Source organism: Boleophthalmus pectinirostris, unplaced genomic scaffold (genome assembly GCF_026225935.1).
Source record: "Boleophthalmus pectinirostris isolate CB_2022bp ecotype Guang Dong unplaced genomic scaffold, ASM2622593v1 HiC_scaffold_18, whole genome shotgun sequence".
Lineage (NCBI taxonomy): Eukaryota > Metazoa > Chordata > Actinopteri > Gobiiformes > Gobiidae > Boleophthalmus > Boleophthalmus pectinirostris.
This window is the reverse complement of record NW_026571133.1, coordinates 27,063,995-27,078,349: the sequence shown is the minus strand read 5'-3', so window position 1 is coordinate 27,078,349 and position 14,355 is coordinate 27,063,995. Positions and strand designations below refer to the sequence as shown.

At 39.1% G+C, this 14,355-nt stretch overlaps 1 protein-coding gene across 1 annotated transcript; it reads right to left on the bottom strand.

Moving 5' to 3' along the window:
* Positions 1-557: 557 nt before the first annotated feature.
* dym (dymeclin) lies at positions 558-9,977 on the bottom strand. The gene is made up of 3 exons (XM_055153942.1): positions 9,698-9,977; positions 8,163-8,276; positions 558-1,819 (listed from the first exon to the last, which is right to left on the bottom strand). The coding sequence occupies exons 1-3, from the start codon at positions 9,842-9,844 to the stop codon at positions 1,670-1,672; spliced, it is 411 nt and encodes a 136-aa protein (XP_055009917.1). The 5' UTR covers positions 9,845-9,977; the 3' UTR covers positions 558-1,669.
* Between the last annotated feature and the right edge of the window lie 4,378 nt (positions 9,978-14,355).

Here is a 14,355-nt window from a genome sequence, read left to right as displayed (position 1 = left end):
TGTGGTGTTTTATAATTTTGGTCGGTTCTGCTCCAAATTTGTTTGGACAAGGACAAGGTGTGAGATGTCCACTAAAACATCACTGTCTTCTGAAGTTATCCTTGTGTGCATTGACCTTCAGAAGGCTTCCTGGACCAATACAGTGCTCTATTGTGTATAGGTTGAGATTTGCAAACCACTGAATTCACTCCATTACATACTGGAATTTCTTTGGAATTTAGTTTGTACAATGTGTAAAAAAGATTGTATGTGAACTTGACTGGTAACGAGTTATTACAATGTACAAGCATAAAATGAACTTCTCTTCATTCTAAACTACTAGGTTTCTACTAGATAAGTGGATGTTTCTATACAAAAAGTATTTTAACTGGTTCACACAGGTTCACAGAGTAGAGTGAGATCCCTCACTCTACAAACAAACGTCAAACACTCCAGGATGCTTGATGCAACAGTGTAACATTTTGAAGAGAACAAGGGGAAAACACAATTTAATATTCTTTTTAGATATTCTTGACTTGAATCTTAACCAAATCTTTGCTCAATAAACACATGACATATTCCAGATTTTGATAATTATTATTTTTTTATTTAACCCCCTTTTCCCAAAGTAATATTTGCCTCAAATGACAGCTCTGCTGGGAAGTCACAATGGTACCTGCACTCATCATTACTAGTAGTCATTTTTGCACTACTAGGACACACATTTAGGGGTTTCTTTGTATATAAAACCAATATACATCAAAATAAATATTTTTTTAAGTAACTTTTCTGAATAAACATCAAATAAAATTAAAAGTATGCAAAACAATGACTGCCCAAACTATGTTTAATCTTTGAATTCCACCAGGAAAAAATATACAAGAAAGTCAAATAAATGGGCAGAGAGCAAGAGAGAAATACAATAAATCAAGAGAGACCATGTTGCATCCTGGGATTTACATGCATTTTTCACTAAATATGAAGCACTTCTGTAGCCTGGAACAGAAATGTTCTGTTTCTATTTAAGTCTGACCTGTTTAAACTTACAAAAGCAAATTCTATTACAGACACCTGTATAAACAGGAGTGTTTAAAGTAAATATTTATATTGATAGAACAGATGCATCCCAATAAATTAAAATAGTGTAAAAAAGTGATATTATATCATCTATACAATTCAATATTCAAAAAAGCCTAGATGTAGACACAGTGGAAGAAGGAAGCTGCTAATGGGAAAATACATTTGGTAGCTATACTGATACATATCCTGAAATATTATTTTCCATCAATTTATTGAGAATCCTGTGAATATCAAATTAAACTGGCAGCACAACTGGCTGGCTTGGATAGCAGGTCTATATCGCATAAAAGGTATTAATGTAACAATACATGACAGAGTTTGACCTTTTCATCATAAGAAAAGCAGAGAATGATCCATTGCCAGAGTGAAGCGGTGCTCCAATCAGCTGTGCCACAGAAGCCACTCAAATACTCTATAGGACTTCTATAGGTGGTAAATAACAAGTACAAATGAACCCTGCAGTGTCCAAGCAGAGAATCACAAGGAAGAAAAAGGCTTTGAATTTAACTGACACCCGGTTCTGTACAAGGTTGAGGCACTTTCAAAGCACACACACATACACACACGCTTGCATGTTTGATCAGAGGGACCTGGGACCGTCACAGGTGCATCAGCCAGAGTCCATGCTGAAGAGCTCTATGCCCTGTGGACTCCAGTGCAGACCCACTCCGGAGTTGAAAACCAAGGACCAGACGTATGGGATGAAGAAGTCTTCAGGTTGGTCCTCCTCCACATATTTAAACTTGAGCTCAGGAAATTTCTGTCAAGAAAACACAAAATAGAAAATAAGTAATCTCTCTCTCAAGTAACTGAATTTCCAGTTAGATTAATATGAACAGAACTGCTTATACCCATCCACAGCCCTACTGATCACAAATGGTAAAATAATGAAATATTACTCTTACACTTTAAGTTTTAAGTCTTACACTTTAAGTTTATTTATTCAACCTTTATTCAACTTTATTTTGCCAGGCAAAACATCAAGAACACATTTTTAATGGCACTACAACAGCTATATTTCCATGTACACACCTTTGCTCATTAAAAGACCCATTTATATTAATTATGTTTAGACAACCAACCTAAACAGAAACTCTAGTAGCAACCCGCTGGACAAAATGCTAGGACCGAGTGTGACATGTCTCATTAGATGAATGGGGGTTAACTGTCGCGGGCCACTCTGTGATCATTCTCTGTCAGGTGCAGTGCCGCAATAGCAGCTGTAATTCCATCTATGTGTTAGGCACAACGGTTTACAGCAGCAGGTAGCACTGGTCTATGAGCCAACCACTGACCCTCTAAAAGCTCCCTAATGTGCTAACACAGTCCTGTGAACACAGCAAGCCCCTTCCACAGACAAGTCCAATGCCACACTTCCCACAGGTACAAGCAGACGGCTGCTGCTGGTCTCATATATACATGTTTACAACAAAAGATAATTAAATCAAAACAAAATAAACCACAGCAGTGTCCTTTCTGTGGGTGATGTGATGGTCTGAGCCTGTAGGAAAGTGTGGACTAACCTGATTAGTGGGCAATGGCTGCTCTTGTTAAGAGACAGACACAGGCAATGAGTTTACCCAGCAACAGTTTGTCAGGGCTTAACAGGACAAGCAGAGAGCCGATTACAGATAAATTAGTCAAACATGGGTGAAGGCCTAATTTATATGCAGCAGACAGTCTAATAGTCTTGCTATATGACATTTTTCAAGCTAACCTACATACAGCATGTTTTTAATATATATGTCATTTGTACAGAGAAGAAGCAAGTATGTGTGTATATGTATATATATATATATATATATATATATATATATATATACATACATATATATTATATATATTATATATACACACACATATATATACATATATACACATATATATATACATATATACATACACACATATATATACATATATACACACACATATATATACATATATACACATATATATATATACATATATACACACACATATATATATATATATATATATATATATATATATATATATATATATATATATATATATATATATATATATATATATATATAAATTTTCACTGAAATAACTTGAAACTAAGAAAAGCAATAATAAATAAAAATTTCCTGAAAAATAGCGAATGAAAATCAGACACTGCTTTTGAATTGTTTTTCAACAACATTATTTAAAAAAAAACAACTCATGAAAGTGGCCTGGACAAAAATAATGGTACCCCTAGAAAAGATAGTAAGTAATTGGATGTTAAACTTAGGTGTGTCCTTTAATTAGCGTCACAGGTGTCCTCAGTCAGTCTGCCTGTTTAAAGGGGGACATGTGTCATTGTCCTGTTTGGAGACATGATGGATACAACACTGAACATGGACCAGAGAAAGAGAAGAAGAGAACTGTGACAGGAGGTTAGAAAGAAAATGATAGACAAGCAGGTTAATGGTAAGGCCATAAGACCGTCTCCAAGCAGTGTGATGTTCCTGTGATTACAGTTGCACATGTTATTCAGAAGTTTAATGTCCACAGGACTGTAGCCAACCTCCCTGGACGTGGCCGGAAAATTGATGATAAATTAAAGAGATGGATCATACGAATGGTAACCAAAGAGCCCAGAACAACCTCCAAATAAATTAAATGTGAACTTGAAGGGCCAGGTACATCAGTGTCAGATCGCAACATCCGTCACTGTTTGAGTCAAAACACAGTCAGCTAAAGACACACAAGAATGGCTCAGAACAAATCTTTGGACTGTTCTGCAGCGGTCCGTGAGTCCAGATCTCAATTCTTTTGAACATCTGTGAAATGAGCTGAAACATGCTGTCTGGAGAAGGCACCTTTCAAACCTGAGACAACTAGAGCAATTTGCTCTCGTGGAGTGGTTCAAAATACCAGTTGACCAAAGCAGAAGTCTCATTGACAGTTACAGAAACTGTTTGCCTCAAAACTTGTGCAACAAAATATTAAGTTAAGGGTACCATCATTTTTGTCCAGGCCAGTTTCATTATTTTGTTTTTTTCTAATAATTCTGTTTAACCACAGGTGAAAAGCAATGTTTGATTTTCATTGGACAATTTTCAGTAATTTTTTTCTTTATTATTGCTTTTATCAGTTTCAAATTATTTCAGTGATGATTGTCGATTTTTCATTCATTGCCAGAAGGGTACCAACAACTTTGTTCACGACTGTATATGCATATATGCATATATGCACAGGTTATATGATTTTGTGTAGCAGCACAAACTTAACTACTGTGACTGACAGCTGAAAATTTCCTCATGTTTACTGTCATACACAAGCCCATCATTTCATGTAGCCGCCTACATAACAGCAGGCAGGTAGAAAAGATAAGCATCAATAATGCAGGAGTGTCTCATTAAAAGCTGCTGTCTGCACATGCATGTAAGCACACACATGCACACACAGCCACAGACGCACACACACACAGTCACAGATGTGTGTGTGCGTGCGCACACACGCACACACAACATCGAGTAATCAGTCTGCAGTGAAAGACAGACACTCGCGGCCTGTATGCCACAGTCCCAGTCGGCTCTATTGAGTCCCTGCTGCCTCTATTCACCGGAGCACTATTGGTATCATAATGACAGACACACACGGGCTACGGGGTCACAGGCCATATGCCAGGCTATCACGGCCAGACCGCACACACCACCCCATTGTCGCCGCCTAGACACAATGCCTGAACTGTATTATCCGGCTGGAATTTTGTGAGTAGGTGACTGTTTGGTAGGGCACATTACCAGCTCATCAAAAGTTCATTTGACAGTGACAGCACCTCCCCTACCAGTGAAATCATGCAGGGCAAAAACTGAGGTTGTTCTTTCGGTAGTACTGCTAACTTGCAAGCATAAGCAAATAAAACAAAGAAGTAGCACAGAAGTAAATGCATTAATGACTCTCTATAATTTACATGATGTATGAAACATAATTAACTATGCAAATAAAGCAATTAAGATGATTAAAACATTTATCAGCAAATACTGCAGTGTTAACATATGCAACATATGACTTGATTAATAGAATCTGGGTCCCAAAGTGTAAAATGTATGTGAAGCAAGCTGTGAATATTATGGTGTGCTCTACTGAGGGCACTGGGACTCTAGGAGTCATATAGTGGATAATTTCATGCCTTTCACAGATTGCTTTTCTAAGGCCCTAGTGCACCCTGTACAAAATGAGAGCATCTTGATGCTGCCAAACCCTGTCTCCAATTTTATCTTTGTCCTGTATCTCTGGACACAGTGAAAACTAATTTCAGCTCCTCCTATCTGCAGAGTCCGTGTCACGGCACCCCCCCCCCCCTCCCTCCTCCTCTCTCTCTCGCTCTCTCTCAGCGCTCGCTCTCCTTGGCCTGTTTTTTGTTCCATGTCTGGACCCACTTGGCTGGACTCATATCAGTTGGGTTAGGTCCTGGAAGGTCAGGCCCTCTTCTCTGAGCACAGACCCACTGACTGGCCTCATATCTGCACTTGGGACTGAATGTTCCCTCCTCTGCAGCACTAATAGAGCCCAGTCGCTCCGAGAAGAATGTAGTGAGAAAAATGGAACTGGATACACAAGAGCTCTGAAAGGCCATTCTTCTTTGATGAGGCCTTGATGTTAAGTTTAGCTTACAAACACATTTTTACAAGGTGATTTTAAACAATGGTGGACTGCTATTAATTCAAGCTACTTTTGATACAAATTTACTTAATATCCCTGTTTTGCCATAGCGTTTACGTTGAATATCATTTCTGACATAACCTTCTTGGACCATTAAAAAGAGTAGGATGCCTTATAACTCTCCATATAAATTTTGTTAGCATACATAGTATTAGTTAGTATTAGCCATTTCATGAATCTGTCAATTATGGTGCTCAAATGTGGATTTCTTTGAACTACATTAAGACAAAACAATAACACATGAGAAAATGTAAAGAGTCAACCAACTTTTATAGAGTCTGTCTACAGTCAAGATATTGTTTAAATTCTTTCCCAATACATTTTGGTAAATATGAGTAAATATAAGCTTGTTTCGTTCTTAGTTTTGATACCACTGATGAGAGCGTGTGACGTAACAGTAAGTAGTACATAACCTGTTTGCTTTTCGCTGCCTCAGGCTTGAAGTGAGAGCCGGTAAGCCCCTGCTCTGAAGTCTGTGCCCCCAGGAGCCAGCCTGTCTGTGGGATCTCTCTGCTCAGTGGCACACTTCAGTTGGTCAACCTAAACAAGACACTCCCCCTGCACTGCATCACACCCAAAAACAACATCCACACACAGACGGGCCACTGGAGAGACTGATACTACTGGGCTTAACCACGTATCACAATGTCAGTTGGGACATTATTTGCTTATTTACCCATGCTGGATTAAAGTTAATTGACATGAATATGTATACATACATGTCTTGATGGCTACCTTCCTGAAACAAAGATCTATACTTTGTCTTTATAATGGTCCTTGTAACTCTCCTAACATACAAATGATCACTTTTTAATCACACAGGTCAAAAGATTAATGATTAAAGACATTGTGAAAATATGACAAAGCAGCACTTTTGACATTTGCAGTTTCAAAATGTGTTGTTAGAATTTATAAACAAATTCTATTTTGCTGACTCTTACTCTAGGCACCAGAAAATCTACCTCTGCACATAACTGTTGAAAAACCAGTACCACGCGAAGAGCAGAATAATTACCAACTTATTGATGATTATACACATCATTTATTCAACTTATGGATTTTCCTATTGGGGCGAAAGAGCACAATGAGCTCATAAGATGGAGAGACGCTGCAGGAAGAAAGACAGCTGTTTGCATGAGTGATGGTATCATCAAACGGCTAGGCTGCTCCCATAGGACACATTGACCAGAGATTCTCTTTGCTTTACACCACCCCACGGAGCTGGAAAGCAATCTAATCAACAAGCCTCGCTATAACATTGAACAAGAGAAGTCATATTGAAGTTTGTATGTATGACTGTAGGACTAAGATCTATGGATGCAGCAGTTGATATGAGATGTACTTTAAAAATACTTGGACAAGCAGATACACAGTACAGATGGAAGTCTTGCAGTATCTACCAGTGATAACAAATGCAGATGATAACTTATGTAGTGTGTACAACAATTAGGCATTATGAATCCAAGTGCGTAGTTTCTATCCAGGGACGAGGTGTTGAAAATACCTCTAGAGTGCTAACCTAGTCACCACAGACCACATGCCTTACTTTACAAAGACGTAAGGTCTAGAAGTAATAAATATATATCTTCAAATAGATGTAGACTCTTATTGGCCAACACATCACTGCATAGTGCAGGTGGAGCCGTGTTGAAGGACAGGACAGGGTTATTCACATGACTACATATGTAATTGTACGGCTCGTTGGTCGATTGCTACATTAGTGTTACAAGGTGCTGCCTGAGAGAGCACATAGACTACGCACCATTCCTCTTCCACATCGGCAAGCGAGACAAATGCCTCGCAGGCAGACGCCAACTATAGAACATGAAACATGATGAAACAGGCAATTAAGAGCGTCAGCACCAGAGCAGACCAGAGTGGGGAGACCACTAGGTCCATATTTCCGTGCTGATTAATGGAGGAGCACAGGGAGGGGTGGGGGTTACCGTACCCTGCCTGGAGTGCAGAGAGTGTTGGGTAACGACCCACTGAGACAGATTTATGTCCCACACAGGCACCTCACAATCACATGTGCCCATGACAAAGTGCCCCCTCGCCCCCCCATCCCATCTCCTTGAAATGTCATTACATGTTCATATGTAGCCAGCCAGCAGAGACGGGATGAACATGAGCATTAATGCTAATGAGGACTGGGCTTTGGCCTTATGTCTCAGTTCCCCGTGGCCTGGTCCATACATATCCCATACTTCTCTGCTCCTCACCTATCTACAAAAACTAATTTTTCTGCTGCATTTCAATCTGCCATCCTTCACAGCGTGGCCTTTGACAGCACATTGTTCAGGCTTTCCATTCATCTTTTGCACTTTTTTTCTAATGGCAATAGCTTTTATTGGGCTTCACACTATATTGTGTTTTGTTCTCTTTGGTCTGAGGTTTTGTGTCATAAGTAAACGTTAAATTACCTTGAGTCTGTCTTTCGGCAGAGCCTGGGCTCCCTTCATGATGACCTCCTGGACTCGCTCCACAGAGAGGTCACTACCAGCCTGTTCCAGTCGCTGACTGAAGAAACCAATCACCTATTGAGAAAAAATAAACAATGTACACACAACAAATTTCATGAAATCCATTTTTGACACCAGCAGTAAAAAAAATTATATTAGGAGAATAAATGAGCACACTGGGGCAGCTACTGTAGATATTACACTATAAGTTAACACGTCTTTCATCCCATCGAAGATTAATATACTCTGTTTTGTGTTGAGGAGCTCTGGCTTCTTCCCAGCTTGAAGCTGTCACATCAAGCCTGCATCTGCCACGCCCCACATGATGACACTGGATGCAACATGCTCAAGAGAGCGACATCAGAATGACACTCTACACTTTATATAAGCTCTCTGTTCTGTGCATTGTGTAGATTGCCCGGTGCATTAAAACTTCTCTAGCAACAACTTCTTTGCCTTTGTTATCTGTATAACTTATTATCTCTAACTGTATACGGTAAAGTGCATACATTTTTAAGTGAAGATTTACAACGTTCTCAATGAACAACTAATATCTTACAACTTGATTGAATTAAACTATGCTTAAAAAAAATTCAAAGTTTGGGTTGGCTTACCTTTACGTGGTCTAATCCAATGATACAGAACATACCTCATTATGAATCAGCACAGTTAAATATAAAGCATGCTCAAAGCATAGATCATGCTATGGCATCTGTTTTTGGGGAGATATGTTTATTGTCAGCATCTACATCTTCTCTTGTCTGATGTTTTATTAAAATGTACACATTTTATTCTGTGCTCAGAAAAAAACATAATATAAGTTCAGCAGCAGCACTCAGAAGTTGCTGCAGAGAACTCAACACACTGGAGCCTCATTAGAGTGTATCATGTCATATATCGAATTCTAATCTCTTCATTAAGTTTGGGGGTCTCCCATAAGGGGTTAATTTAGAGAAGCAAAAAAGCTGGCCTTCATCCTGGATCTGCTGCTCACACACACAGATTTGCAGGCTCCGTGGAATAGCCTTAGGGAGGCTGGGTGCACTGAGGGATTGTGGCAAGCATGCTTCCCTCATACTTATGGATAACAGTCGAGCCCATGGCGACGTGTGCACCACCCCCAATCCCCTCACACTCTTGTACACAGTACATAGACACACAGAGGCTGGTTCTTTCTGCCATTACATGACTAACACAGACATGAATGACAGCTTTTTCCCGACTGGGTCCCTCCCCCACACACCAAACTCAATGAATATTTGACAGGGAGTCTCTTGACACAATGGGACTGATTAATTCATCGATAGCTCTACAGTCCAACTGCACTCACCATGTTAACAATGTGTTACAGACCTGTTCAGTTTCTTAAAAACTTTCCCTTAAGATCCTTAAGGCATTAATGGAGATGTCTGCTTAACACTGATATGTGTAATCATTATCTAAAATAATTATCCAGTGTTCCTCCAAAACCAAAACAACAAGCAGATATGACTTACAGTGTCTAGATTCTGCATAATGTCCTGAAAGGAAGGGTGTGTCCGAAACTGCTCAAACATCTCCCTCTTGTACAGCAGAGCGTAGACTAGATTAGGATTGTGGTGTAAAGAGTTGCAGAGACAGGAGTTGATGATTTCGAGCATCATGCGGATCACTTCCTCTATCACGTTCAGGTCCTGGGCCTGGGGGAAAGTGAAAATGCAAAGGTTAATTGGTTTCCCACTAGACTGGTTTCACTTATAATGGTGTTTTTTAAATGATTTTTTCTTGATGAAGGCATTGATCAGAGGAAAAGAGGAACAGCAAGGAGTAAGAAATCTCACAAGCAGGCTAAGTTAGAGGTGGGAAACACAGGGCAGAGAGCATCTAGGTCAGCGAACATGACACACTATGTTATGTTTAAACCTGACAGTACTGACAGGTAAGTATGGGGTATGTCCACAATGGTTAGGCGCTAATTTAAAAGTCAGATTTCTAGTAAGTTTCTTGGAATATCTGCACAACTTGTTTATAAGATTCAGTTGAATTTTTTATGACTTAGTTGCAGTTGCAGTATAAAATATTCTGTGATAAGTGGGAAGAGAAGGCAGATGCTTGCAAAGCCAATTAGGTGAATATCAATAAATCAACCAAGATTGGGAAATGAAGTGAACATCTTACACAGTTTATTGTATTGAGAGACAAAACACAAAATGCAATGATCAAGCTGACAAGAAATACATAATACAACACACATTAAGCTTTTCTGTGCTACCATGCACTTGTATGGTTATAGATGCAGCTGTAGATGGTATTACTAAGGGAAAAAAGTCCACTGACCCGAAAAAAAAATAAATAAATAAATAAATAATAATAATAATAATAATAATAATAATAATACTTAAAGTATTAGAATTACTGTAAAAATACATTAGGGTAAAGTGCTCAGTAAGCTAGTTTAATCTTTAATGTACAAGTTTATAAAATGAGTCCATAGCTGACGAAAAAGGTATTTTTCCTTTTCCTAGGGATACAGCATTAATCATTTTAATACAAGATATACTGTATAAGGGGGAGAAAAGTTCATCATCGGTCGAAACACAGCAGGGAGCCCCAACATGCCACGGGCCTTAAAATGCTGTGCTATCCCAGAACTGCATTTACTTGATAAACATCATGGCTGCTTTGACCTGTTTTGCCCAAGAATTCACTAATACCAGCTAAGATCGCATTCACAACAATAGAGGGAGGGCGATCTGATTGGGGGCCGAAATTGTGGCTCAAATCTGGAGCGCATGTGGTGCTTGTTTATGTTGGTCTTTCCTTACTGTGTGGTCTTGTTTTTTACTATGGAGATGAATGTGTTGAAGGGAAACCCACACAAGGGAGATTAGGATGATGGGTGCACCCCGTGGGTTTGGGAGACAAAAGGTGTGTGGTGGACAGTGTAGGACTTTAACAAAAGCAACAGCCGGGAGAAGAGGCAGGAGAGCCCGCTTATAATGAGGATTGATTGTGCGCCTCTCTCTCGACTGTCTAGCTTCAGTTCAGCTCCACTCTATTCTCCTCTGGCAGGCCATAATTAGACTGAAAGCAGGGACAGATACGGGAGACAAGTGAGTAGGAGGACGAGGGAGGCAGGCGAAGGAGGACAGCAGCAAAAAAGGAAGCTGTATGAGGCAAGTATGGTTACTACTGGAAGACAAAACAAAAAGGAAAAGAGGAGAAGGCCAAGTAGAAGCAGCCGGATGCCTAGTATGTTTGTTCTGTGGCTCGGCACCCATCGTAATGAGATTAGGCTGGCAGGGGAAAAATGCCACACTGGGGAATTCAGGTCAAATGAAAATAGGCTAGCTAGACGTCTGCCTGCTCCCTTCTGTATGTTTGTAAAGTAGATGAGATTAAGAGAGCCATGGTCTACTTGAAAGCCAGACAGGATTTAAATATTTCACCTCCATTCTCCACTTTACTGTCTCATGGATGCTTTTAAACAAATGTTTTTCTCACAGCAGCACTGACCATAAAGCAAAGTGTTTAAAAGTGAGGGTGTAGCAAGTCCCATGGTTCTTGCTAATCCCTTCAAAAATGTGTATAGGAGCAATTCTTGATTCTGTGCTGGAAATCAGGAGATTGAGTTGCCCATTTTTATTTCATTTTGTGAAATTCCCACACATGCTATGTGATTTATCAGCATCAGCACACAGACAAGGCCTTAAGTCAAGAAAGCTGCAGCATCACAACCACAGCAGCTGTATCACCCCTGCACAACCTGAAAACAACAACATTGTTCTACTAAGAGAACTAGCTCTCCAGATCATGATGGCGCATCCTCCACTGTGCATAACATCTCTTCTAGCATTTCCTTGTCATGTCAGCAACACTGCAAGCTTTTAGGACTAGAGTAAAAAAAAATACAAATCTCAGCCTTAATTAGGATCATCAGAGCGGCCTTTTCTTGAGTCTTAAAACTATAAAGATATCACAACTGTATACTTGACAAAGACACATGAAACTCAATTCTACTGAATCTACTTGATACATACTTTATGGGACTGGAGCTTGGGGTTTTCCAATATAGAACAAAGTGTTGAGTCTCTATGCAGGGCTAGTTATTATGCAAAGTCACCCAGGCTGTGTTTGCTAGGGGACAAGGGACAAGCCCCTTATACAAGTGATAAGTACTAATTAAGAAAATCTGGAAGGGACTGAATATTCCTAGACTGAAAATGTGGAAGGAGAGAATGATGGACTATGTTGTATATGAGAAGCTGCTCAGATGTTTGTATATATCTGCAGCTCTCTAAATGTGTGTCTAATATTAATTCTGTTAAGTTACACTTACTCTCACTTACTCTCCTTTACTCTTTTTGTTTCTGTAAATTTACCATTTTGTTTTTGTTTAATATGGTACTTTTAATACATACTTAAAAAATATATATATATTGTCATATTTATTTGTGTATGTATTAAAAGGCCCATATTAAACAAATTTGGCAAATGACTGAAGGTTTTGGTTTTCAAAACAGGTATGACAGGTATCTGTGTCTTCTCAGTGACTAGGAAAATTTGCATGATAAAATCTTTTACAAAGAAGTACACTGCCTAAAACACACACAAGGTATTTGTTTAAGTGTCGTATCATCATGGCTTTAAGTGTTTATGTACACTGTATAGAGCAGTCCAAAAAATAGTTTTTTTTTTAGATTCTCTAGATTAGAACCCAGCATTTGGTTCCACATCTAGCCAAAATATTTGGGTCCAAATATTATGCAAATTAGTTAATATTTAGAGGTTGCTCAAGACACTTGAACATTGCCCTAAAGGCCTATACTATAATATAGCGGAGGCGTATTCAGAAAGTCCATAAAAGTTGCTTAGAAAATCCACAAAAAGTTGCTTAGAAAGTCCAGCAACCAACTGTGGCTTTGTTGGCGTTACAAAAGTTGTGCCTGTGCTCTTTGACAACTTGCAGTAGACACTATTTCTGATCTTCATTCTTTGTTAGGCTAAAGTTAAAATTTTGAATAAGCTTCAACCCCTTTCAGCAATATCATGGACAACTTTCCAGGACTGCACAATTTAAACAGCAATCTGCATCATCAGCCCAGTCTGCTGGGGGAATTGTTAAAAATGTTTTTGGCAGAACAAGAGCTTCAAAGAAACGCATCGAGCTGGTGGTGATAAAAATCAGTGATCTGCTTCCCCTCATAATCTGCTTGATTAAGGGCATCACATCGCCTTGGTGTAAGTTCTGAACCTTCCGCTTCCACAATATTATGAACCATAAGCTTCTTCTGTTCTTCTGTCACACTGGAGTCGAAGAATGCCAGGCCAACCATTTCTTCACTCAAGTACCAAAGATGTCGGCCAAAAGCTGTTAAGGATGCTTTCTTGACAACTGAAGTGTCATACTGTGACAGGTTCTTAAGCAATACCAAATCATTTGAAAGGGCTTCAGAACTTCATGTAGAAACTTAATGCAACATGAGCAACCTCTAAAACATCTCCTTTTTCTTCCAAATGTCTTCTTAAAAATTCTTTTGGATGCTAAAACCTAATGCAGGGTTCTAATCAAGGTTATCTGGAACTTTATTTTTTACCATGCTTTGATGGACAACCCTAACAGTGCAGATAGTGAGGTAGGTAATACAAACACGCAAAAACCTGATAGAGCTCAGGATAAGTGACTGATATGCTGATTGGTCACTACTTGCAAATATATTTATTGCACTTCATTGTCAGAATACTTTGGGACGAATGCTGTAGGTACTAGGTTAGAAACAACTGATTAAAAAGGTATGTTTTAGACAATTTAAAAGTTTATAGAGGACTGCTCATAGCCTCATATACAGATGAAGTGGCCTGGTTGGCAACAGCCTTCTGGGAGACTTTAAGAAGGTCATTGTCTGACCTGTATTATGGTGCTAAGGTCACGTTATAATTACACTTGAAGCACTAGTCGAGGCTCTTTGTTTCTCCTATTAACAGAAACAAAGGTTTATGATTCCACCTTCTAATAGTAATACTTTGTGTCAAAGAGAGGGCAGACTTACTGAGGTGAAGTTCACCATAACCGTATTTATACTTCAGGGAAAAGGTGCGCACTTTCTGATGTTAAAAGTCAAAATGTAAACAGCAACAGCTTCCAGCCTTCAAATGGTCAGTGTTAATTGATCAG